This window comes from Bacillus rossius, chromosome 1 (assembly GCF_032445375.1).
Source record: "Bacillus rossius redtenbacheri isolate Brsri chromosome 1, Brsri_v3, whole genome shotgun sequence".
Taxonomy (NCBI): domain Eukaryota; kingdom Metazoa; phylum Arthropoda; class Insecta; order Phasmatodea; family Bacillidae; genus Bacillus; species Bacillus rossius.
Genome location: NC_086330.1, coordinates 365,465,022 through 365,492,510, shown reverse-complemented (window position 1 = coordinate 365,492,510; position 27,489 = coordinate 365,465,022). Strand labels below are relative to the sequence as shown.

Below are 27,489 nucleotides of genomic sequence, written 5' to 3'. Positions count from 1 at the left end.
ATTTTGACGTTCGTTTATGTAATCTTTGGCTTGTTTACTTTTAGTGTATTTTTTTTAAAGATTCTTCTGTCATTCTGAATTCCGGTGCGAAGTGTTAAGTTTTATATTAATTACGAAACGGGAGTTACAATTCTTTGTCGGTACTTGCTTGATATCATGTAAAATCTTCTGTAAATATATTTTGACGTACACAAATTAAGAATGGCATTGTCGGTTTTGCCAAATAATCCGATGAATTTCACTGAAAATCAACATGGAAATGCAATTCTAGAAAAGCTGAAGATACAAAAAGAACAAGGAAGATTTTGCGACGTTACATTATATGTAGAAGGGAAGCAGTTCAAAGCTCACAGGAGTGTTTTGGCCTCGTGTTCTCCTTACTTCGACTCTGTGTTGAAAATGCACAGGACAGTAAAGGAACGGTTGACAATTACTTGTCAGAATTCAGAAATATTCAGTTGTTTACTTAATTACATGTATACTGGATCAGTAGTGATTGATAAAAATAATGTTGCAGAGCTATTGCGACTTGCTAATCATTTTCTTGTTGGCAAATTAAAAAGTTACTGTGCTGAGTATCTCGACAGGTATCTTGATGTCACCAACTGCCTCACCGTGAGGGAAATGGCTGAAAAATATAACATGCCAGCATTATCTAAAGCAGCTACAGTTTTTGTTCAAGTTCATGTAAATAAAGTTATTCAACAAGATGAACTACTAAACAGCACATTTACAAAAATTGAATCATTTTTGTCCGAAAAGGTAAAAGTATTTTATTTCCTTAACAGAGAACATAGGTCGGTCTTATTGATACAGTTTTTTTTAAAACTAAGTTATTTGTTATTTATGCTATTAAGACAATTTAATTCTAGATATTAACACAGAAAGTTTGAGCCATGCAGTTATAATGCTGTGTAGTCACTAGTGGGCAACATGAAGGATTTGATGTGACAGCAAAATATGCTTACGTAATTATGAATGAGTGGTTCTTACCCACAAAATAAACAAAATAGACTATTTATTTAGTAATTGTTGTGGATCCCATATGAAGTCATTTCTCCTGGATATAGAACATGTCAAATCATACAATGTAAAATGTATGTGCACATGCATTGATATTTACACAAATTAAACACACATACATATACAACATGTTTGTTGCTATTAAATATCACCAAATTTAACAACCACCTTCAATGTTTACAATTTTTTTTTTAATTTACTTATTTGAGTGAAACATGTTAAAATTTAACATTTGATTTAAAAAATCACAGTGCCTAAACACATTTCAGAGATTTAAAAAATTAAACTTAGAAAACAAAACTTAAAAACAAAGTTCATAATAGTAGCACCAGCTTAACTATATTTTGAAAACAAAATTCTAATGTTAATTTCAGTAACAGTGCCCTCTACTCAATGGAAATAGAACATATTTATAATCTGGAAGTCTGATGCATCTGCCATATATATTCCACTGATGCACCAATGTGTTGAATGTGATTGGATTAGAGGAATATTTGCTTAATTGCAATGCACTCTTTGCGCTATTGTGATTCCAGCATAATGTGTTCAGGTTGGTCGCATCCAAATCAGCACTGCTATCAAACTTTATTAGTCTGTTGGGTAAAAGTTCCGTATCACATAACCAAGTTTATCCCTTCATTCTGGTGGCAACTATCCTGTATACATTGATCCTGTGGTACATAATGCTTTTATTTATTTATTTTTATTTATTTATTTGTATTTATTTATTTGTATTTCATTGAGCCTTCTTTTGGTAGAAACCATAAGGCTATGGAACATGTCATTTACATATTTATAGTTATACATATATATATATATATATATATATATATATATATATATATATATATATATATATATATATATATATATATATATATATATATATATATATATATATATATATATATATATATATACAGTTTTACATGTACACAGTTTTACATACACATACACACATAGTTTTACATACACATAACTTTGAAGTAAAACAAATAGTAATACATTTTTTTCAGGTAAACTGAATTACAGATTGCTGTTTTAATTCAGTATGTCGAAAATACTGGACATAGCCAAAACTCGTGTTATAACAATGAAGTTAGTTTGCAAAATGTATTCAAAAGAAAAAAAAATTTCTTAAAGACCTAACACAATTTGTTTGTATTGTGATATTTTAGTTTTTGTTACGTCCAGAATCTGTCGACATACTAAATTTAAACCCCGAGCATCGCGTACCACTGGAGCAATGTATATAGGATGGTGCCATCAGGCTCAAGGGACAAACTGGGATATGTGAGGATTGCTGTCTTTTGAATTGAGCCTCTAGAGTAGTTAAATGGGGCATGGCAGCCAATTATTTTCTTCTTTCATAGGTCTTGTTCTGGTAAGTTATGGCTTGGTATTAGCAAGTATAATGGATGTATGGGTAATTTTGAAGGAGAGTTTCTTTTATGAACAGATAAAAAATTTCCTAAATACCTTTTTTTATTTCCTGACAATTTTTTTGAATCTTTCTCGAAGCGATATTTGTGATACTTCAAGAAGTTTACCAATATTTAACTGTTAATGAGTTGTTGGTAATTTTCTAATGTACAATATTTGTGTTTTTTAGTACTTACAGATATTGTGATGATACTTTTATAGCATTGTTGAAATGATCCAAGTCCTTCCTTATGTTTGAAACATTTAAATTTTCATATTTACCGTTAGGGTATATGTTTGCTATGTTTCATAGAGTAATGTTAAGATTGCCTCATTGGTAAAATTTGGTGGAAGTCTACGATCACAAATCCTTTTTTTTTTCTCTACTGAAAACACAGGGGCCTGATATTAAGATCCCTGTCATTATTGAATCGAGCTGTTTGAAAGCACAGTAGAGACTTACGCATTGCAGCACCTGCATTGCTGCACGAGCCAATGTTAAACGGTAGTTACATGTGAAGTTTTAAAATTCTTGGACTTACACAAATGCAAGGTTAATTAACAAAGGCAAGTATTCATGCCCGTACCAAAGAATTTGTGTGCCTGAGGATTCCGAAACATTGGCGCCAACTTACCTTTCTCGTAAAAATTGCAACAACTGTGGAAAAGTATTATACATAAATTTTTTTTCTTCTAATTGTAACATTGATAATAAGTATTTCACTGTTGTTGAGGTAATTAATACGACAGTGGAAGTTTGTACATTGGGTTACAGCTACTTTACAATTTCAGAAACGTAATAAATTTCCAAAATTTTTCATTTGTGGTTATCTTGTTTGTGATAATTTATGATGCCACTGTTTGGATTTATTATTTAATAGAGTTGAATCTGTTTTTCACGTCATATTCTGATCTTGTCTGTGTGTCTCGAGGGTTCGGCACGTTTCCAGAACCCCATCTGTGTTAGGTGGCATTGTTTTCGGCTGACACGGGAAAGGTGAATCTCTCGTAAATGTGACTTTAAATTAAGACCTTGAAATGTTACCATGCAGAAAACATTAAACAAGAGATGTTCTGTCTAAGAGCAGACAACTGTATTCAACACACTGCTGTGGCCAAAGGTAATCACAAAACCCTTACAAGCAGGCAACTTTGTGTCTCAAACTAGACAAGCACATTAGGGCAAGAGTTACGAGAAACATACACTGTCCTAATGACAGTCGTTGCTTACAAACCACTGAATAGTGAAAGACAAGTTACATGCTTTTAAAAGCATTCGCCACACATGAGAAAAAGAACCCCAAATCAAAGTCAAAAGCAAAAATGAACCATTGGAACTCTACAAGAGCTACCTTATTCATAACTACAAGTGCAAACAAAACATTCAATGGCCAGACACGCTGTGCCACGACCAGGCTTGCAACCAGGTAAACCTGATTAAGTAACTCTCAACTTTACAAATTATTACATTTAAAATTAAGTTTTTTTATAATCAAAACATATACGTGCTAAAAACTGACATGCTCGGTGAAAAGCTTCAACTTTAATCGCGTGGGAAGATCTTTTTTGTAAAAGTCTATGTTACTCAAACAATTTTTATGACATGGCGCAAGCAACTTAAAATTCTCAGAAAATGATTTTAGCCAAAACAGGAATATCTAGAGTTGGAGTGGTTCCAAACTAACTCTCTCTCTCTCACATACCCCCCCCCCCCCCCCACACACACACACACACATTTAACTCTACTTTGAGTATGATTTTCTCACATATCAACACAATTAACTTCAAATCAAGTGTTACAACACAATATGATGATTCCCTAACTTAGCACATTGCTCTGATGAGCTTGGGCAGAAGAAGCAGGCTCTTGATAGCCATAATGGAATGGAGCATTACGAACTCAGCAAATGCGAGGAGGGAAAGTTTTACAGTACACCTGGACAGACAGGAAAACTACGCGAACAGGAGGGGAAATGAGACAAGAGTCTCGTAGCTGAGCAGCAGATGTCGATGAGGCCCGGTGAGCAATTCAAACACTAAGCACCAACTCCTTCTCCGCCGGCTCAGTCTCGTATTGAACGTAACTCTTTTTGCTGCGGAAAAAGGAAATGAAAATTTACCCAGAAATCGGAGAAAAATGGAAAAAAATTATGTTTGCCAAAATTTGTATCATTGACAAATTTCAATGACACAAAGCATTTGAGAAATATTTACAAGTTTTTACACATGCAGACCTTCCTGAAATCTTATATAAATGTCAACTGTGATCGAGTAATTAGTTTGACCACATACATGCATCACAGCTTAGGAAAACAACAGTCGCGTGCTGCAAGTAAGCAATATTTCATGCATTTGAGACAAGTCAAACGACACAGTTAAAGAATTAATATGTTCCGTGACATTCTTTTCTTTGACAAATTATGAATTTTTTACAATGGCAGCTTCTACGTGAAGTAATAGAATCCTGAAAATGGCACTTATAGTTAGACTTGACATGAAGCAAACACATCTTTGCTCAGAACGGATGTGCAGTAGCGACATTTTGCTGGTTAGACCATGAGAACGAGAGAACGTGGAAAACTACCTAGAGGCCTATGTTTTCCTTCGTTCAGATACCAAATTTACACAACGTGTAAGTTTAATAATGGATTGCATGTATTATTGTCCAGACACAAGAGGCAAGTCAACATGATCTATGACATAGTTCTGAATGCAGCGTCCATGCAATGTTTGCATTTGAAGCCACGGTGGTTGAGTGGTCAGATAACTTCCTCCCTCCCCCCTAGCGAGTTGATCAGGGTTGGATTTTCGGCAGGTTCAACCTGAATATTTCACAAGTGAAAGAATTGTCGGATGTTGCTGTGAATGGTGGGTTTTCTTCCCACCAATGCATTCTGTAGATAATCCATTCTCATTGTCTGTAGTGACACCCCAATTTCTAAGCGATGTTAAGACACAACTTATATATTCATTATTTTTGAACGCTTAGTCTGAAATAATTTGAACTAGTTTTTTTCTGAATTTCATACAGTCAAAGAAGGATGAGTTAAATAAAATTTTAGTTATTTATAAACTTTACAAGATTGGCATTTTATTAGTATTATAAATTATTTCATAATGTTTAATTTTTGAACATGTTCTTGATTTGTGATTGAATGTTATTGTACATTGAAATGATGGCATGCACGCGAACAGGCGATGGGACGCAGCGCGTTGCCTTTCAGTCGTGGAGCCTGCCGCCCAGCGGGGTGCTGAGCCTGGTCGCCCGCTGGGTGGGCCGCGACGTGGCGTCCCGGGAGCGCAACATGCGGGCGCTGCTCACCTTCGTGGACTGGAACGGCGTGGACGGGGTGCTGGTATCGGAGCACGTGGACCGCGAGCCCCTCTACTCCAGCAGCGAGGCCTGCCTCTACTTCGTGCTGCAGGCGCTCGTCGACAACAACCTGCTGTTCCCCAAGTACCAGGGCATCTACCAGGCCCTTCAGGACAAGTTCATCCAGGTCCGCTCCCTCGCCCGTGCGCAGTCGCAGTCGTCACCACGTGTCGGCTGTCTGTTTTAGAGATGTTCTTACATTTGTGTAATTTCTACAGTTGGAGTGGTTCCAAACTAACTCTCTCTCTCTCTCTCTCACATACACAAACACACACACACACCCACCCACACGCATACCCACACCCACACCCACACACACATGCACACACACATATTTAACTTACTTTGAGTATGATTTCCTCGCATATCAACACAATTAACTTCAAATCACCTGTTACAACACAATATGATGATTCCCTAACTTAACACATTGCGTTGATGAGCTTGGGCAGAAGAAGCAGGCTCTTGATAGTCTTTACACTTTTTTTTTCCATCCATCTCTGTAATTATAATCACATGATGTTGCTAATTACTTGTACATAAACAAGGGCTGGAAAAATTCGCCAACACAGAAAGAATCAGGCTACTTAAAGTCTACAAGACCGGGTTGTTTCTTTCTAAATGGGAAACGACTGATTTTGTACGACAATTTTTAAAAACCATTAAACAATGTGTAGCAGATGTGTGGCATTTTTATGAAAGATATATTCTTGATTCTGCACCCACATTTTTTGTCGTGGTACTTAATAAAATTATCATCCTAGCACATTTAAAGTTGTAACATTTTGAGTAAAAATTGATAATTCCTGTTTTGGAACAGTTAGAGGCAATTTAATTTTTTCATCAGAAAAATCTAAATTGAGAAATGTGACTAACTTTAGTTGTAAAAAAAAAACTGTCTAATGGTTAAGTTAAAAAAAAAAAAAACAGAAACTTGCAGTTAAAATACTGTTAGTTCTTTAACTCTTACTTGGTTAAAAAAGGTATTTTACCGTGTAATGACCCGTTTTCAGTAAATTTCCTTTGTGGGCATGTGTGTGCGACACTAGTGGCTTACCGGTGGTGACGTTGCAGGCGGGCTTCTCCCTGCACAACGACACGTACCTGTCGATGGGGGTCTCCAGCATGATGGACGGCATCGGGGAGCACCCGGCGGTACACTCGGCGCCCGTCGGGCACCTGGACGGCGGGCAGGTGAGTCCTGCCCAGTCACGACGCGGTCGTGCGGACTCTGCGCAGGCCTCCACCGCACGTGTTGTTGCAGGGGGCGGACAAGAGTGCGTGCGGGAGGAGCATGGCCGCCAACTCGGAGGACAGGAAGGGCAAGTCCAGCCCCCAGGCGGCGCCCGTCTCCATCAGGACCACCAAGAAGATCAAGCGGAAGCTGAGTGAGTTGTGGCTCTCTTGCCACCTGGGTGGAAGTGTGTCATTGCTCCTTGGTTGAAGAATATCCACAGTACTATTATCTTTGAAAGATTTGTGCAATGGGAGTGCAAGACTTGATGTAGGCTTTTGGACATACGCCATTGCTTAGCACATGTATGTCTGCAGAAGAAAACTACAAAAATCCACAGTACTGTTTTATGAATTTTTCAGAGCTCTGTTAAAATATCCACAAATCCAAAAATCCACAAATCCACAGTACTGTTTTATGAATTTTTCAGAGCTATGTTAAAATATCAAACCCATTACAGTCACATTTCAAATGAGCCTTGTGTTTCTCTGGTGTCAAATGAGCTGAAACTGCACATAAACTGCTTAAAAATTTAAAACATTGTTAAAATTGTGAGTTTTGAACGATTTTTAAACAACTGTCATACATACACTAAATTAATTTCAATGTTATTATTTTTTTTATCTCTTATGACCTCACTTTCAGTGAGATTTGTAGGTCATATGAATAGAGAGATAAAGGTTTTGATATATAAATTTTTTAGCAGTAAGGTAAATTATGTATAGCATAAAAACTGACTGCAATATTCAAATAGTAGAAACCAGAATATGATATGCTGCTATGGGACTAAGGATCTTTCCAAGTGAAGGGTGAGCCAATTAAATATTTCTCATTAATCTTTCATTGTATGTATTTGCGTATATTAAGTTCAAAGGTGTATAAAGTCACACAAAACACTTTCAAATAATTTTAAAAAAGAAGTAATATTTCAATGAAAAATCAGTACAAATGTTTTGTTACAAGTGTGGCAACAAAGCACATACATTCATCAAAGACCCTCAGCCAAATATGAAAATCTTCATCGTAACCTTTGCTCGTCGACAGTTACAACTGCCTTGCCTGTTCCCAGTTCTGCGGCGGTTCCATCGCCGCAAAGAGAAACTGTATCGTTTGCACCCTGGAGGGAGGTTGGCTGCACTGTCGAGGCACAAGCGAGTGAAGCAGTGTGGCAGTTCTCTGAAGAACAGTGACGACGATGGTGAGTGTACCGTATTTACCCGTAGAAGGGTTGTACCATCCTCGGGGAATAGTACAAGTATTTATCAATTAATTTAAAAAAAACAGCAATAGAACATTAAATAAGCCAGGTGCCTAATGAAGGACATGTGAACTCTTACCAAAATAATACGTTCCAAAGGATTTACACAAGTTCGTTCAACAAATTTATTCGTTCAAAATAAGTAACATGCAACTATGAAAATGACAGCGAAAATAATGAGTGAGCACAGTACCAATAGCAATGACACATCTTGATATCATGCAGATGCAATATACTGAACAATTCATGCGATACAATAACGTTTCCTGCATATCATGATCAAACAATTAAAGCTTAACAGCACTAAATAAGACTCATGATTACAGTAGCAATAGCAATGACTAACCTTTAAAATCATGCAGATGCAAAATACTGAACAATTCAGGCAATACACTAATTTTTCCTGCATGTCATGATCAAACAAAGCTTAACAGCACTACATAAGATTCGTGATTACAGTAGCAATAGCAATGATTAACCTTTAAAATCATGCAGATGCAAAATACTGAACAATTCATGCAATACAATAATTCGCTAGATTCATGCAAGAGCGATATCAAAAGCAATTAATACACTGGTCAAAATTTATACCGAAAGAGAGAAGCCTGATACAATTACCGCATCTGACAAAGGTTACAACAAATATTTCACATGACGAGCTAACCTAACCGAACCCTGTCATAGAATCACAAACCATCGTTAGTGCAAACTGCAATACAATAAAACAAATATATTGCTAACATTACATATTTACGACACCGCGGCGTCGGTTAATGCACCACATATACAGTTACATTAAAGCATTTAACTCGCAAAGTTTATATGACTCCTTTTACATAGAGTGTGCCATGCACCGACCACTCGTGAACATTTAAAGTTTCCCTATAAAATTGATAATACTGGGCAAAGGCAACACAGCCAATCAAAACGACTGAGCGACATTATGAAACAAAATGATTCCTACACGTAAGTAATGATAAGCAAAACAAAATTTCCAAAGGCAATCCGAAAACTAATTTAGAAAAAACCTAATCCAAAGTTAATCAATCACATACCCCCTTCGTGCTGCCCACACACGTCGGAGACCTGCTACCCTATTATTTACATGTTACCTCTTTCAAACCTGAAATAAGAAGAACGTCAAACAGTCGTTGCAACTACCAGGGAGACCAAACGCTCAAGCGCATGCGCATAGAGAAGACTGGAGTAGGGGAAAAGGAGGGGAGGCAGCACAGACCACCAGGGAGGGGACAATAAGGAGGGGAGATTCTTGTTTGTCGATGACGTCACTCAAATGTCTACTTGCTGCCGGCACAGGGTCGCCCCAGCATATAGGTTGCATCTAGGTATAATTTTGGCCATAAAAATCTTGAACATTTTTATTGTATGGGTCACCCTCGAATATGAGTCGCACCACATATCTATCTGCAGTACAATACAAGTGAAGTTTTTATGGTCTGTGTCTCAGCTTATTGTCTCATACGAAACACACACGGCACTGCTGTTGTCCCTCTGTCCTGTGCCTTTCCTCTCTCCATACTTTATGGCCCTTCTTTCTCTTTCCCCCCCCCCCTTTTTTTTCACACCTTCCAAAAAAAACAAAGAAAAAGAATACCTTTTTTTTATACCCATGTTTCCCCTTCACGTCTAAAGTATTTTTTAATTTTACTCATCCCCTTTCTTGAGTGAGAAATGACGGCGGCTACTATTTCGTGTCAGTTTTTTTGTCAGTTCCTTCAATAAAAAAAAGCACATCCTGTAGAGCAGTTTTGTCATGGAATGTTGGCAGTTTAGAATGTTGCGTCATGAAAACCTGCTGAGATAGGCACGTGATGATTGTGTACAACGACAGAGAGGGAGGGAGAACCGTAAACACTGCTGCATGGCCACACGCTCTCAAACACACATGCAACCCCTCTGCTCTCTCACTCTCCGGCTGGTTTAGTTTTAGATTTTCCTGTTTCGTGAGCGCCAGCCCCGGGGCAGACAGCCACGTCACTTACCGGCGGTGGCCGGGAAGCCGCCCGATTGGCTGCAAACGTTTATTAACAGCGCAGTTCATGGTGCTTTACTCACACTGCTGAGATCATTTAACTAAACAATTTAAACAACTTATTTTAACCTGTGATATTTTTATTAAAAACTAACACAGGCTAGTTATATTTAAGAACATATTCATATTAAACCACACACTGCAATGTTACTTTTTTTTGCCCAAAATGAAAAACTGCCATAAGTGTTGCATTACATGTTATAAAACAAAAAATCTGCATAAAATGTGCAACTCATATGCGGGTAAATATGGTATTGCACAAAAGTCATTGCTAAATTAATTTGCTGTTTACTTCTGATAATTATATAACATTAATACTAATGGTAATGTTGATGATTGCAATGCTATAAATAATAATAATACTACTAATTTATCTAATAGTAATGATAATGTTGTCTAACAACACCATCAGTAAAAAAAATATCATTAACAAAAATGAAATCAATACTAATGTATCGGCAGTACTCCCTTAAAGCTGGGGGCAACAACCATGGAGGTAGGGGCTTTAGCTGTAGGTGCTTCCATCCCTGGGTGGAGCATGAAATGAGGCCTTAAGAATGAGCAGCTGAGAAATACAGAAAATGGGCAGGGCAGGAGCACCCTGAGAAAACCACTCTCACTGTAACATACTAGCAAAATATTTGTCTGTATCTGTGGTTTTTCAAGCCATGAAATTACATAATGCACCTCTAATGCAAGCTTTTTTAAAAATCCATCATGGCCGAGTATTTGCCTGTACAAGAAGCCTGCTAACGTGGAGTTATTATAATTATTTATTTTGAAACTAGAAAGAGACACTGGGACATGTGTCAAATGCTCCGTTGGCTGTGTACACGACGGAGTGAGCGGGCATGCACCTCTACCTTGGAGAACTATAGGTCTATTATAGTAGTTCATTGCACATCTTGGGTGGTTTCCTGGATATTGGCAGAGGCTTAGCCGGGGGGGGGGGGGGGGGGTGTTCAGGGGTTCAACCCCCCCCCCCCCCCCCCCCCCTAGCACCAAATATCTAATTAATTTCTTATTCATCACTCAAACAAATTTCATATTAAAATTGATAAAAATTTTACCATTACAATATTTAAATTTAAGTACCGAAAACTGCTAAAATAGCCCAATTTTTACACCTTAAAATCCAAATTTTCTCGGGGAGGACCGCCCCGACCCCCCGCTTTAATACGGGGGGGCCATGCTTCTTAACACCCCTCATACACAAATCCTGGCTACGCCGCTGGATATTGGTAGAGATTCATGAAAATGCCGTTTTGAAAACAAATGTTTGCACCAAATGCCAGAGTATTGAAAAGTGGGCGTCCCTTGTGATGGTGGGGAGTGTGTGTCGCCAGCGGAGCCCCTGAGCGGCTACAGCTGCCACCTGTGCCCGCACGTGGCTCCCGACACCACGCGGCTGGAGCAGCACCTGGCGCAGGCTCACACCATCGACGTCACCTACAAGTGCGGCGTGTGCGGCTTCGTCTGCCAGTGGAACAAGGACTACCTGGCGCACATGCGGGGCCACTTCCCGGGGCCCCCCTTCAAGTGCGACACCTGTGAGTACCGGCTTGCCCTGTGCCCCGAGTTGCCTGGAAGTCACGCATCGTTAATGGCTCATTAAGTTTCTGCTGTCAACCAGTTTGATGATACTATTTCGATGACCGTGAATTAAGGCGAAAAGTTATGAAAATAAGTAAAAGAACCTAATAATGTGTGTTTGCAAGCTTTACCTGCTGGTGAGCCTAGGAAGATGGTTAGAAAATTTCCACATTACCATTATTACTATTTAATCCCCTTAAACCTGAAAGGATCATAATCTGGGCACTTATAACAGAGCTTACCTTAATTAAAAAAATTGCTTACTGTGTTTTAACAAATTAATTTTTGTGAAGGATTTGTATAATCCGTTGCAACACACTAAAAAAAAAAAAAACAATAATTTCTGCCTGTAAGCACACACATGTACACAACTGGAAAATATGGCTAGGTAAGTAACACCAATACTTTGGTGTGTGTTGTAATTACTGTTTTTTTCTTTCTAGATCTGTGAAAATAATTAGTATGAACAGGTGTCTTTTTATTAATGAGATTTACTTTTTTGGATGGATAAATATAATCAACATGATAATGAATTTGCAATTTGGATTAGTAATGCAGTAGTGTCTCAATTAACCAAGGTTCTGCATTATCCGAGCTGACCTAAAGCACCAATACCAGCGAAAACTATTGAACCATTTACTTGAGAGTTTGGAAAATGATCTAACTTGTTGAAAGCTGATGACATTTACTAGTTATGCAAATAATGAAGTGACATGAAGGAATCTATACAGAAGAAATGCTGAAAAATCATCATCCTGAAAAATATTTTGCTTCTGGTCAAACTGAAAACCAAGAAAATTTTCTTATTGTATCTGTGTTATTTAAAATTTGTTCATTATAGGTTGCTGTGGGACACATTAACTCCATTAATCAAGGCTCTACTGTACTTTAATTACTATCCTGTCGAGATTACAGTATTTACCTGTAGAAGGGTTGCCCCTGTGTATAGGTAGCACCTTTAATGTTAGGCATAAAAATATTCTGGGTAGGTTGTATTTTAAACTACAACCACCAGGGGTTTGTTTCGTGAATTTCCATCACGCTCAACGCTCAGTTTAACAAAATTGATGTTGCTTTATTTTTTGACGTGATTTCGATGAACATCTTACTTGACGGTTTGGTGGCCATGCCAGAAAAATTGCGACACCAGAAATTGCAATGCCAAGCTGCGACACTTGGCCCATCGTTCACAACCACGGGCTCAACTGACTCCATATCAACATCAGAATCATCAGAGAGCATATCCACGTCCATTACCAAACAATATTTTTGCATTCCATGTTGCTTCTCGCAAAGTAGTAACAACCATGTGCAAAGTCTGCTCTGCTAAGATATATTTACTTAAGCTCTGCAGCTTTCATAGTTTATGACTATGAGTTTTAAGCTGTGTCAAATTCCTCAGCTGAAGTGATACCCAACCCATGATAAAAGGCATTCATATTCTTGTCGGAAATTCATGTCGAAATCTAAAATTTTCACCATAAAGGTCGCCTTAGAATAAATGTCTATATTCACTAGAGTTCCATGAATACAAGTAAAGTCTTTGTGTTCGGTGTCTCAGATTATTGGTGCTTATGAAATACAGCTCTGGTGTTGAGCCTTTGTTCTTGTCTGTTCACTATGGGAGGGTGTGATGCAACCTACTTCTCTCTTCCCCTCCCCCCTCCATCCATCATCACATATGGCCCCATCAATTCCCGTACTACCCAACAAAAATACAAAGGAGAAGACTGCTATTTTTTATTCCCTTGTTTTCCTTTTGCCAATTGTATTTTTTTTTACCACTTCCTTTGCCATAGAGAGAGAGAGGCGTCAGGCTACTCTTTGTCAGTTCCTTCTATAAAAACTAGCATGTTACCAGCAACTTGTGCGGGACTGGAGGAATATAAAAGGTGCACTTAAACACCAGCTATGGCTTCAGTTTTGTCTCTCATAATGTTAAGTTGAAAGCATGGGAAATCTCATCCAAAAACTAATCATGTTTGGGCACAGTTACATCATAGACACCTGACAAGATAGACACGCTAATTGTGTAGGTTGCCAGTTCACGGGACATTTACGACGATTCGAGGTAGGGCGAGCCTGTCAACACTGCCACATGGCCTCGCGCATACGCGCACACACACTCTTGATCTTTTCTTCTCACCAAGCCATCACAGCCAGCAGACACTTAAATCTGGTGCCGACCGGGCGGGCGGTAGACGTGCAATAACTGCGCTGATCACAGAGCTACACACTACTGCCGAGTTATTTTGATTAAATTTGTGGAGTTGAATTTATTAAAAACAAACATATTGGTTATTTACGCACATATTCAACCACTCAGTGCAATATATAATTTATAATATATATCAACCCAAAGTGAAGAACTCGTGTAATGGTAGCACTACTTTTTTTTTTAAACTAAAATCGGCATAAACTTTGCAAGCCATATGCTGGTAAACGCATATAAACTGAGAGTAACCACAGATGGTGTGAGAATTTTCTGGCTCCCCTGCAAAAATTTTTCAGAGTCCCGCAGGCCTGTCTCGAGAGGAATACACAGAGTCCGAGTGCCGAAACTTTCCCGGGGTGTGGAGGCCTCGATCGCCGAGAGATTTCTCTCGTCCCTGGCTGTAATATTTAAAATGTATTTTTTCCCTCCCGAGACACCACTATCCCCTATATAACCCGAAATGGGTGTTGCGGCGGGTGGACACAGGTGATGAGGGCGGCAAGGGGCGTGGTGTCGGCAGGTGACTTCAGCTGCGACGGCATCCAGCAGGTGCTGACGCACCGCATGAAGCACTCGGACGAGCGCCCGCACCGCTGCGACCAGTGTGGCTACTCCTGCCGCACCCGGGGCAACCTGCTGGCCCACCTGCGCTGCCACTCCGCCGACCGCCCCTTCAAGTGTTAGTTCTCTTCCTCCGGAGCAGTCACCGCGGCCTGACTAGCGCGCAGCCATTGCCTTATTTTGTAGCTAGTTGAATTTTTTTTTGTATTATGTACATTAATTCAATTTAAAACAGTTTTTTTACGTTTCCTTATAGTACTAGGGTTACAACCCAAACCCTAGAATGACTTAATTTACAAACTGGAAAACTACACGCAATGGTTCAGAGCCCACTGTAAATATAGGAGTTACAATGGTCATTACTTTAAGTTTAAGCCCTTTGCATAGTCGTGGAATCCAAATCCATGCTTTTTTTTTGTTTGCGCTTCATTTAATGGGCAGAAATTAACATTAAACCATCTTCTATACAGTCATAGTAATTTTGTGACTTGTTTTTAAACTGAATACACATTGAAAAATTATTTTTGAAAAAATGTAATACATGTGATAACATGAATTGAAGCTGAGTGAGGTTACTGAAAATATAATTTACGTATTGCACAAGCAGTTTGTGATCAGAATGCAGCGTAATTAGGATTTTTGATGCATGCTTACACTAAATCTGTTGGAAGATAATTTTTTTCTTGTTGCAGGTGAAATTTGTGGGCGAGCGTTCTCTGCCAGGACCACTTTGGAGCAGCACCTCGCGAGCCACAGCAACGACCGACCGTACACATGCGACATTTGTGGTTTTTCCACCAAGTACCTCAGCCATTTGATTGCTCACAAGAGAATGCATGCTGGTACGCTCATTTTTGTTTGGAGATGGGCGATAAAAATGATTAAACTTGAGGAACATGCTAGATGTAAATTTTTCCAGAAAAAATAGTTTTAACAAATATTTTCATAAAAATTTACCGAAAAATTTTGTTTTTCAGAAACAGGAAAAGTTTTGATAAATAATACATACTTTCACTGTAACATGTACCATGTTTTATTGCATAATTCTTGCACTTGCATAATCATTGAATTGTTATTTTAGGGTGTTAAAATTTGAGGGAAACAAATTCTTGCATAAATATTGCAGGATGTTTTTGGTCCCGCTGTTAGATTCCTAGCGCTTTGTGTAGGTAGTAAACATGACCTTACCAAAGATAGCAGGACAAAGCATTGTGCAACAGCAATCTGTTTTCAAGTTTCCGTCAACCATTTTGGTAGTTATAATGGGAAAATACAGTAATTACATTTAAATTCATTTAAGATATACTTGGAACGAGACAGAGCGGGCACATTACATGCAATCAGCGAGCTATCAATGTCAATTATTCGACTGTATTTGTACTCCATGTGGGCATCAAAGTACCAAAACATGAATAATGCCAACTAGCGCTGGCTACATTTTTATATACGCTACCAGCGATGATGAACCAATAAAGGTTATAACGTTTGAAAACCACTTTACAAGAAAATTTACACTCATACAACTTCGTATTTACATATGTTAATTAAATGAGGAAGCGGTAATATCCGGATTTCATCTTTAAAATACATCTTTTACATGGGAAAAGAAGTTGTGGGCAACGTCTTACATGGGATAAAATAACGTACATCTCATGGAGAAAATGGCGGGACCGAAACATTTGACCTTATTGGACAGAAAATTATATTGTGAGGGTACCTCTTAAAACGAGTTTTATCGTAATTACTGTATTTTCCCTTTATAATTACCACACTGCCTGACAGCAACATAAAAACTGATTGCTATTGTACAGTGCTTTGTCCTGTGATCTTTGTCAAGGTTATATTTGCTACCGACACAAAGCGCTGGAAATCTAACAGCAGGACCAAAAACATTGTGAGACTTTTATGCGATTTTTTTTCTTTCAGAATTTTGACGCCCTAAAATAACAGTGTGACGACTATGCGATAAAACACGGTTTATACAGAAGAGAAAATTCTCCTGGGGTGAATGTTGCTACTTCCATGTACAGTATAAACATCACTGGGCTCGGCAGCAGGCGGGAGGAACTACACTAGGCTTGTGTGTGCCGCAGGTGACCTGTACCGCTGCTCGTATCCCCAGTGTAAGTACTCCACACCCAAGAAGTCCCAGCTGGGGTCCCACGCCAGGACCCACGGTGTGGTACGTCCGCACTCCTGCAATATTTGTGGTCGAGGGTTTCTCGAAAAGAGTCATCTCGTGAGTAGCGTGGACAGGCCGAACTTCAGCCACTATCCTCGTCTTTGTCTCCCCCTCTTACTCTTCGTCTTGTCCTCTCTGTTTTCTTCCTTCATCTACCTCACTTTTATTCCATCTGTCACATCCCCTGTTCTGTGTCTCACACTTTAGTTATTTACCATACATGTACGACTGAAGATCCTCATATTAGTTTATTTAAAGCAGTGTCAACATGGATATGGGATGCGGCCTAGCCAACGCCAATATATGAGATGGTATTGCACCTGACTCTTTGTCAGTCTGAATAATTCTTGACGTGCACGAGGGCAAGAAGGAAGCAGCGGCAGATGGATGATTCAACAGTTGTTTGGAACATCCCAATAAGACCCTCATGTATAATTTCTCCCCAAAAACTTTGTAAAATATCTGTGCATAAACTGAGAACATAACTATAAGGAAGTTATTGACTGACCACTGAGGAAGATATTCATATTTTATGTTTATGTTTTATTTATATTTAGCTATCCCGTAGTTGTTTTCGTCAGAGAATAAATCGTAGCTACTTGCTGTTTGTAAAGTGTAATTTTCTTTAGCTTTGCTACTTCAAAAGTATTTTTGAAAACATTAAGTTCAGGTATATGATTATTAAATTAAATGCATTGAACTGATTGGACGTGCCTACCATTTTAGTATTTTTATTAGCAGTTTAGGGGTTTGAATTTGGTTTGGGGAGAACTAGTTGCTCCTAACTTTGAGAGTGACTTGTCGAGACCATCTTGACCTAGAAACGATCTAGTACTGATAGTAGGACCAGATAGTGAGCAGCATTATCCAGAAGAAGAGATTACTCTTAAAAGTACTAGCAACCAGTTATCAAAAACAATGACTTCGGTATGTTAAACACACCGGAAGTCATTTGATGGATAATATTTGTAACAATTTAGTCATTCGTTATTACATATATGTGTAGCTATGTTATTCAGTTTGGCATTACATTAGTTCAAGGGGCCCATCTAGTCAGGGGTGTATTTGTGTTAGTGAGGTGGAATTATAAGTGCGACGCTCGCTGCCTCTTCTGAGCGCAACGCTTCTCATCATGCATAGCGCAATTATGACATTAGAATGATAACCATAACATTATATAGCGAAAAAATGGAGATAAAAGTGTAATGCAAGTACCTTGAGCGCTTTCATGATTCTCTACTGTGCGTTTCATGCTTAAAAATTATTTTGATAAGTAAAAACATATATTTTATTCATTTTCACTCTATAAAACTAAAGTTAAAAAACGAAATGTGGAAACAGAACTACTCATTCTTCTTAGTGTGTTAAACGTTTTTTTTAAAAGTCATCACTCAAATATCTTGAGCAGTTTTTCAATTGCATGGTTTTTTCTTAAACTCGGCACTGTGTGTGTGCCCAGTTAGGCGAGGTGCTTAATGTGTCCTTAAAAATGTATTTTGTTGCATGCTCTTGATAGCATTTTTACATGAATATAGGATGCTATATATTCTAAGATGCAGCCCTCTCTTGATCCTAACATTTCTCTAAAAGAAAATTTACCAACAGAATTAAGATTCATTTCAATTTAAATAAAACATTGATTTGTATAAGTTTAATGCTAACTATGATGGTGCTTTATTTTTCTTAAGTACCTAATCTCACAATGCTGCTCAGCAGAGTGTTAGCACTAGCTGTACTGGTAGACATTTCATTTATTTAGCTGCTTCAACCTTACGTAAAGACAGTTTGTTCTTTAACTGTAAAGTGCTCTGTGCTGTTCTGAACTAAGTGTGAGCCTCTCTTGCACAGAAGTGCACTTCTGATTGTCAGTATTTTATCTTCTTGGGACAGATAATTTTACCAAATAACGTTCTCTATTTATACTTAACTACAAATGTAGATGAGTTTGCCTGCAAGTGTGGAAAGTCATGAGAATTGTAATCTATTCTACCCATTGCCAAGTCTCAAAAAACTCAGTATAATATATGGGCATCTTGGAATAGAAAATTTAATAACTTTAACTTTGGCGAAAGTAACAAACCACTTATTTAATGAGAGCTCAAAAATGTTCTGAAAAAAAGATGCATCTTAGAATCAAATAAGTTAAGTACTTGTAATTAATGTGACTGTCAGTTCATGGATCGTGTGAGGTGGCTCCATCTGTGTTTTAACAGTTTAAATATATTAATAATCTGTATTTAATAGTTTAATTGAATGAGAAAAAAATAAGAAAAAAATTGATACCAGTGGGTATTGAACCCAAGCCACCTAATTGCCAGACAATGCACTTGACCACTGCACCATGTCACTGACTTGACAATTAATGAAAAATCCTTCAAACACTACCTTAAAATCTTTAAAGAGCTTTTGTATCTGAGGGCCCATTTAGGCTATATATTTTAAGACGTTGAAAGGGGCACCTACCTGCTTCTGCTCACACGGTTTAAGCTAAATCAGTGAGCCCTGACTCAGACCCCTTCCTTGTAAGAGTAACAGACTGAAGAAAAATTCGCTGGCCATTTTCTTTTAGCAACCGATGTAAAAATCAGTTGTAAACTATGACGCCAATATTGTAGATACAGCTTACGTTCCATCAATTTGAGTTACGTAAGGAAAAAATGTACGAACAAATCTTTGTGAGACTGGTTTGCATGCCCTGGTCTAACACTGTTGTTGTGCCGAGTGCAGTTTGTGAGTGGTGTTGCTGGCGCAGATTCGTCACGAGCGAATCCACCTGGAAGAGAAGCCTTTCAAGTGCAGTCAGTGCGAGTACGCCAGCTCGCGACGGGACAAGCTGAAGGAGCACTTTGGCCGTCACCACGGGGAGAACGCCTCGGCCAAGGTGCCCTACAAGGCCCGCCCAATGAGAGCGTCCGGCTCGTCCTCTTCGTCGTCGTCTGGTCGCGGGGGGCCCAAGGCCTGTCAGGTAGCTTCTCAGTCCATTCTTCTTTGGTGTAATAAGTTATTATATTTATGATAATAATAATTCAGTAGTCTACTGTTATTTTCCCAAAAGACTAATGATCTTATTTATAGACCAATTACAAACTTTAATAAAATGAACATTCAATTCAGTTAAGTAACTTACGAATTTTGAAATTTTCTTTTATTCTTTCCAAAATTACATGGTTATTCAAATCTACTACTATTGTTTTGTTATTGTTTTCCAACTACATGGCCCTGCTTATAGTTGTACATTGTTAATAAATGTACATAAATGTTATAAATTTATTTTGTTTGGATATATATATATATATGTATGTGTGTGTGTGTATATATATATATGTATGTATATATGTATGTATATATATATATGTTTTGTAGTGTAGTTGTTTTGTTTTCTTGTGTAATTGTTTTTTCTATTGATTAATTTGTGTTTGTGTTTTATGTGAGTTGCACTTTGGCATATGTTGTGCCTACCCGTAAAGTTTCTAACTGTTGGTAAGTATATTACAAATAAATAAATAATGGCATGTTCTGAAGGCGACATAATCAACTAAAGGACTGTTTGTACCACCCATTCCATGGAATGTGACATGGTAAAAGGCTTTACATTTTAACAGCTAGAGATATGGCAAGAGAAACTAAACCCACCAGCAAAAATATTTCAAAGCAACTTAAATTAGATGGTAATTAGTTGGATAATTGATTGAAGTGTTTGACTGTCAAACGAAGCACATGTAACCAACATAATTTACCTACTGAGCTTCAACTGTTATGAAAGACTTGTGCTCTTTTCCTTCCACCTGCCATTCCCTGGAACATGTTTTGCGTTAAATATTGTGTATTGCAATTATGATTGAACATAATTATAGTTTAAAAAAAATGAATAAAAAGCTACCCATGGATGCAAATAATAATTTTAAAAAATGTTGAGATAGCGGTAAACTATGAAAAGAATTCACCTAATGGTTTAAGAGTTGATGACAATGCCGGCGTGTGTGTCAGGACGGCTTCTCGTCCAGCTCGCTGCCCCCCGGCGACCGGAGCAGCGCCGGGCCCCAGCACCAGCAGGGAGCCCCCCCCGCCGCCGACATGAACCTCATGATGCAGCACCACGCCCCGCAGGCATCCTACCCGGCCTTCAGCGAGGCCCCGCACCCCTCGCTCGACTACCCCCCTCCCTACTCCCGCCAGGCGGCCCAGCAGGCCGGCCCCCACCCCCTGGTGCGCTCCTCCCAGCAGGCGGTGGCGGCCATGATGCTGGACCCGCGCTTCCACCACCCCAACCCCTCCTCCGTGGCCTACCACCCCTCCATGGGCGGGCAGGCGCAGGGCATGGGGGCCCAGCACCACCAGCCGGACTACCCCTGCATGCCGCCGCTCTTCTAACACCCACTAGTAATGACTTAATGCAGCGCAGTACACGATATCAACGCAGGAATACTCATCAACGTTGTTTCCAATAATAGCAGATACAGAAATTTTTTCGGTGGGTTGAAAAAATACACTCACAGGTGGGCCTGCAGCAGTAGACGTAGGCGACGTGGCTTCTCACACCGTAACATACTGTCTTCACTGACAATCCGCACATTCTTTCATAACTTTGGGTGGGGGGGGGGGGGGGGGGGGCTACTTAATTTTATCGCATGATTGTTGTTGCTGCGTTATTTCAGGACATCAGTATTTGGAAAAAAATAATTCTCGCATAAAAATCGCATCATGTACTTGGTACCGGTGTTAGATTCCGAGCACTTTGTGTAGGTAATAAACGTGACAGGATAAAGCACCAGAGTATACTAGAAATACCATTCACCTTTTTAATGATAATTATATTTATTACATTGAAGTGCATCTTACCCTTGTTGATAAACTTTTTTTTTTATTATAAATAATTAAGGGTCTTAGAATTGATGGCATCTTACATTCGAGTAAATATGATAAAGGTATCTTTAAACATCTTCTAATTGTCGTAAAATTAATTTTGATGATGTGTTTAAAACCAGAGGAATCCGTCATGTTTGAAATCTCGCTCTGGATCCTCTTAATAGTCTTTATCCAACATGTCGCAAGTGCGTTTCTCACTTTCTTTTAAATGTGCATAACTTCAAAATTTGGATTTTTTTTTTTAAACTAGCTTATGCATTTTAATATTTTTTTGATACATAAGGAAGTTGCAATGATAGCAATTTGTGGATATTTTTAGCCATCCAAGAATCTGATTAATGTGGAGAAACAAAACTTCCACTCTGTGACTATTTTAAAACTGTAGTTTCCAGAAACATAAGGTGACCCTATTGCAAGACTGTTTTTTTTTTACAATTTTTTTCAAAACTATTATTTTTTTTTCTTCTGTTTTCAACACTGCACTTGTGATGTGTAGCAAAAGACAATTCAAAAATGAGTATCTCTTTTCCTTATCCTATTATTGTATTTTTTTTTTTAAGTTTTCGTTATATATGCATTTTACTAGCTGCCATGTCTTGAAAATGTGGAAATCTCTAAATGAGGGATTCTAAAGTCTACCAGGAATGATTCAGAAATTAAAAATATTTAATACATTTCAAAATAGGCAGCACTCTTTTATTAAAAAATGATTTAATTGAGCACTGTTTGCTGTCATAGTGACAGTTTGGAGGAAACACATTTTCAGTGTAGCTTTGTTTTTTAACCTCAAATGTGGTCTTATTTCACTGCGTGTGTATTAGTGCCCTTTTTCTTAGGTTTGTGGAAGGGGACATATCACCCTTATTGCCTCCCAAGCTATGCCACTGTTGTCTAGCTATCCCTAGTAGTCATAATTAACAGGCATTAAGAAGTTTGACTTAAAATACAACTGATATTAACGTATTTTGTTAGCTAGAACTTTCTTAGAAGTGTTTCCTGTGGATTCCACTTTAAAGTTGGAATTTTACTTGTAAACGTACTGTGATACATGTCGTAAACCCTGCCCTGCGGTTAAGATGCTTAGTTTGTATCGTGGTGACTGAGAGGTTTCCTGGATGGAGTATACTTGTCAGTTCTTCTACTAACACATCTTGTAGATAGTGTAATGTGCTCCTTTAGATTTCATAGCCAAATATTTCCTTTGCTTTTCCAAGTGATTTAATGGAGAAAGGTTCTTAATCCAGTATTCTAGGGTTTGGAACGTTCTGTAGTGTAATCAAGCCACACACATTCAGAACTTGGTTGCCTTTGTTTTTAGTACACTCATAGTTTATCAAATTTGTCTGTTTTCATTTCATTATAGTGTTGACTTTTTCTAGTTGTACATATCCATATTTTTTACAAAAAGACCCAATGCTCATCTGTTTTTTTTTTCTTTCTATAGAGTAGCTTACTACAAACTGTGTTAAATAACATTGTATTGTATATTTATTTTTCTTGATATTTCGGTTGAACCTATATTGATTTAATTATTTCAGCATGGGTGTGGTCCCAAACATACCTGATTAAAGTCGGTTGAACTTTTCATGGTATTTAAATGTTTTGTTTAGTAATTAACAAAACCTCAACAAGGCTATTGTTTGCACCAAAAAAAATAAAACAAGTATTTATTGATGTGTCAATGCTAGAGACAAAATTTTATGGTTTTATTTTAAGGCTATGTTAATTTATAAAACAGGAGATTTTAGTGTTATTGTTTTTATTTTTCATAAATTTTGTTTAGTTCATAAATAATGATATCCCATTATTCAACAAATATTACACTTAAATGTTTCACAATATGTACTTATGGCACCATAAGTGTCAATTTGACTGATACGTTATTCACTTTTACAATATAATAAGCATCTCTAACGACTCGGAACAATAAAAATAAATCGAAAGTATTTATGTGTTTGAAAAATGCACCAATGTCGTTATGTAAATATGAGTTACTAATAAAAGTTGCATGATTAAAAAAAAAAAAAAATTTGCCCATCTTTTTATTACATATTATTTAGTACAAACATAATGCTAAATAAACTACATTCATATTGATTATAATACATGAAAAGATTATCATTTAGTAATTTCATTAATTGTATTAATTTTCATTAATTAAACATGATTAAAAACCCTGATTATTTTAATGATTTTAGCTACATTTTGGTGTTTTATGGTGTATTAACCTGTAGTTAGTTCGGTTCTATATGTTCTATTGACAATACTTTTAGGTTTTATTGCAACTCACCGTATAATCTTTTCGCTAGTCATTGCTGATCAATGCAAAATAGCTTCTTGAAATTGTTTTTATTATTAATTTATCGACTGTGATACTTTGTATTGTGGAATCCAGTTTTACTAAAAAATATTTATTGTCTAGTGTAAGCTTGTGTGTTTGTACATGTAATGTAGTGTCTTTCACAGGCTTGTGTATCAGATACACACATGCTTTGTTGCTAGTCATTTTGAGTGAGTTAAATGTTTAACATTAAATGTTTGTCAGATATTAATGGAATTGTAGCTTGTAATGTGTTAGAACATTAAAAATGTATTAGCATTGATATCTCTGGTGATGGGTATTAGTAATTTATATTTTGTAAGTTCCATGCTTTCCGGTAAATCCTATCATGATAGAAATAGTTGCATAGTCAGTAAGGAGGGCTACTTGATGTTGTAAAAAGTGTATGATATTTAAAAAAAAAAGAATATAATGAGGTCAGACATTGCATACACTCAAGCTAACTTTCGTAGATTTTCTTTAATATTCTTTTGTATAAAAAATACAGACTTAGCGAGAGATTTTCACTACTATGATACACAACTAGTTTCACCAACATAGCTGTAGCCAAACTGTTTTTATTTTTTTGTATTTTACTGTGTTCCTGGCACTTTTCAAAGCAATGCCAGAGTTTTTGTTACCACATATGTACCATGCGAAACTACTTATCATGAACTAGATTAAGATCTTTAAAATTTTACACAAATAAAGGGAAAAGTCATTCATAGCTATATAATGAGGCATCTGCGAAGCTTCGATATTACAATGAAATTCAAAGTTATTTTTAATATTCAATAACACTTCAAAACGATTTCAACTGTTCGCCTTAAATAAAGCTTTGTATCAATCAAGTCTTCACGTTGCACATGCAATTTATTTTCTGTTAACTTTGGAAGCTTGACCTCTCACACGAGTGTGCGTCATTTTGGGTTTTCTTAATGTTATCTAATGAAATTATAAATGGATAAAGGTGTAGAGGGATCATCACAAGCTAAAGAAATACCGTCAAAAAGAATAAAATGTAGTGCAAAAAGGAATTTTTTTCACAGACATAGGCGATTGTACCACACAGTGCAATAGATGCAAACAATCGTTTAAATGCCCGTGTGGTAGGTTATATCACAACAATTTTATTGTATTGTTTTAATAATTTGTTGGTAGTACACATCAATATTATAATTTATTATTTGCTTGGTAATTAGTAACTGTTCTCAGATTGTAATGCAAACTCCAGCAGTAAAAAAGAAAAAGTAAAATACATTAATGTTCCGTTGCGACCACTCAAGGAATGTATTCTTTTTGTTCATTTTCTTGTGCCTTCAACCTAATAAAGTTTCATGTGGCTTGTTCAGACAAGATTTTCGTTGCGACGTTTGTAACAACGATTTCGCGGGAATTTCTTAAGCCTGGATTAAATTTGCCACAGAAGAATGTTAATGTGTGTGTGTTTATGTGTTATAGATTGATATTGTATAGTTAGCGAATTCAAACAATTTACTATCATTCTACAATTCCGAATTTCCTCAAAACACGCTTTGCAATTATAGCTAGTTTTTAATTGTTTTGGCATTATTTTGATGAGGATGAGAAAATAGCAACTATTGTTTGACTTAAGTCGTCTGTTAATAAATAATTTTGCTCTAGTTTTGGTATTTTTCTAATAGAGATAGTGTTCATCCAAAAAAAAATTATAAATCCAGAAAGAATGTTTTTAGTAGCCTACTATTTATCTGGAAAATTACATTAAGTATTTTAACGTTGCTAACCTAACCAATGGTTGAATCATTTAAACAGTAGGGCCTATTTTATATTTAGCTAACATTATATAAACATATGTTCAAATGATTTAGAATAATTTAAATCTAGCTAAGCTGACATGAGCTAACCAAATGTTCAAACTGCAAAAAACCCAGTTAACTACTTGAGATACTGCAATGCAGTTTACTAGAATCCTCAAATAAAATGAGAGAAACTCAAAAATACAATTGTCATAATTTTTTTTCAGAAGAGTACCTATTTTAGAATATTGCCCTATTTTTAATTGCCATCTGAGGGCAATTTAATTGTTACAGATGATTTCCATTTAAAACACAAGAATGGTTCAGTTCCTTTACAGTGTGACCCTGTTTTTAAATATTGAATATATTACTTTTTATATTTAAAAAGACATTTAGTACATATTATATTTTATTTTGATTGTACTAATGAAATCATTAAAAAAAAAAAAGGGTGTGACATATCAACAAAATAATAATATTGGTTGCAGCCTGTACAATAACAGTCCAGAACCATTTGGAGGCAAAACACACTGTGTTCAAGCAACTATTGAAAAATAAAGAGAAAATTCATGAACTTGAAAGAAACTTCTGTTAAAAAAAAAACACAATTGCTGCAGTCTACTTTATCAACTATGTTCAGAAGTACGCAGATGATGTCACCAACTGATCGTAAAGCACAGAGCATAAAACAAAAGAAACTGCCAAAATGTTGGCGACAGAACTTTTGCCGTATGAGTTTGTAGAAGGGTTAGGGTTTCAAGAGTTAATAGGACACAGTACCATCAGTGGCGTCTCGTCAGGGCAAGCAAGGCAAGCAGTGCTTGCCCAGGCAGTTTCCAGACATTGTATTTTTTAAATAAATATTTTATTCAGAATAGTATTTTACTTTGGCTCGTGCAGTTAGGTGTATGTATTTTTTACACTATCTTCTTGGGACCCAATACTGTGCGCTGTGCGCTATAAAAAAAGAACTCGTCACAAAAAACATGCTGTTTTAGAAGCGTTGCTACATTTAGAAGCGCTGGTAGGATCGCTTTCAGCAGGAAGGCTGCCGCAGTAGTTTCCTTTCGGAAGGGGGGTGGCATGGTACAAAGTTTCAGGGAGGGGATTGGCTGGAAAAATACGCGGTAGAAGCTACGAAGGTAACGCTTTCTTGCCGAACTGGAGCAAACATGGCCGAAGCAGACGGTGGAATTTTTCCGCCGACTGCTTCGGCTATGTCCGGTACAGTTCGGCACGGCAGGTGGCGATGTCGCGTTTCAGTCGGCGGTCGTCTCTCGGGGCGCGCGCATCTCTCCCGCGGGCTGTTGGCTGGCAGTGCGTGGGGGATTTGTGGGCGTACGATGATACTACACTCCCACTTAGTATATAAGTAATGTAGAGTAGGTATTTTTCTATCAGAATAATGTAAGTCAATCATTATTTTTCAAAAATAATATATTTAAAAAAAATGTCAATTTTTCTACCTGTGGAATAGTCAATGTTCAGTTAAGAAAACTACTTAAATAGCACCATTTTGTACCTTGAAATCCATATTTTCCCGGCCAGACCCCCCCCCCCCCCCCCCCCCCCCCAACCTCATCATGTTTTGGTGTGAACGGAGTTATTTCT

General features: G+C 37.4%; 1 protein-coding gene across 2 annotated transcripts; it reads left to right on the top strand.

Moving 5' to 3' along the window:
* Positions 1-36: 36 nt before the first annotated feature.
* LOC134528370 (zinc finger protein 668-like) lies at positions 37-24,385 on the top strand. 2 transcript variants are annotated; one of them, XM_063361942.1, is made up of 11 exons: positions 37-762; positions 5,670-5,945; positions 6,893-7,012; positions 7,083-7,206; positions 8,122-8,250; positions 11,710-11,913; positions 14,692-14,850; positions 15,425-15,574; positions 16,826-16,914; positions 19,667-19,879; positions 20,902-24,385. In XM_063361942.1, exons 1-11 carry the CDS (start codon positions 202-204, stop codon positions 21,283-21,285), a joined length of 2,409 nt encoding a protein of 802 aa, XP_063218012.1. In that variant the 5' UTR covers positions 37-201; the 3' UTR covers positions 21,286-24,385. The 2 variants fall into 2 exon arrangements, with proteins under 2 accessions (XP_063218012.1, XP_063218011.1); XM_063361941.1 differs by having other exon boundaries at positions 16,826-16,971.
* Positions 24,386-27,489: the final 3,104 nt, after the last annotated feature.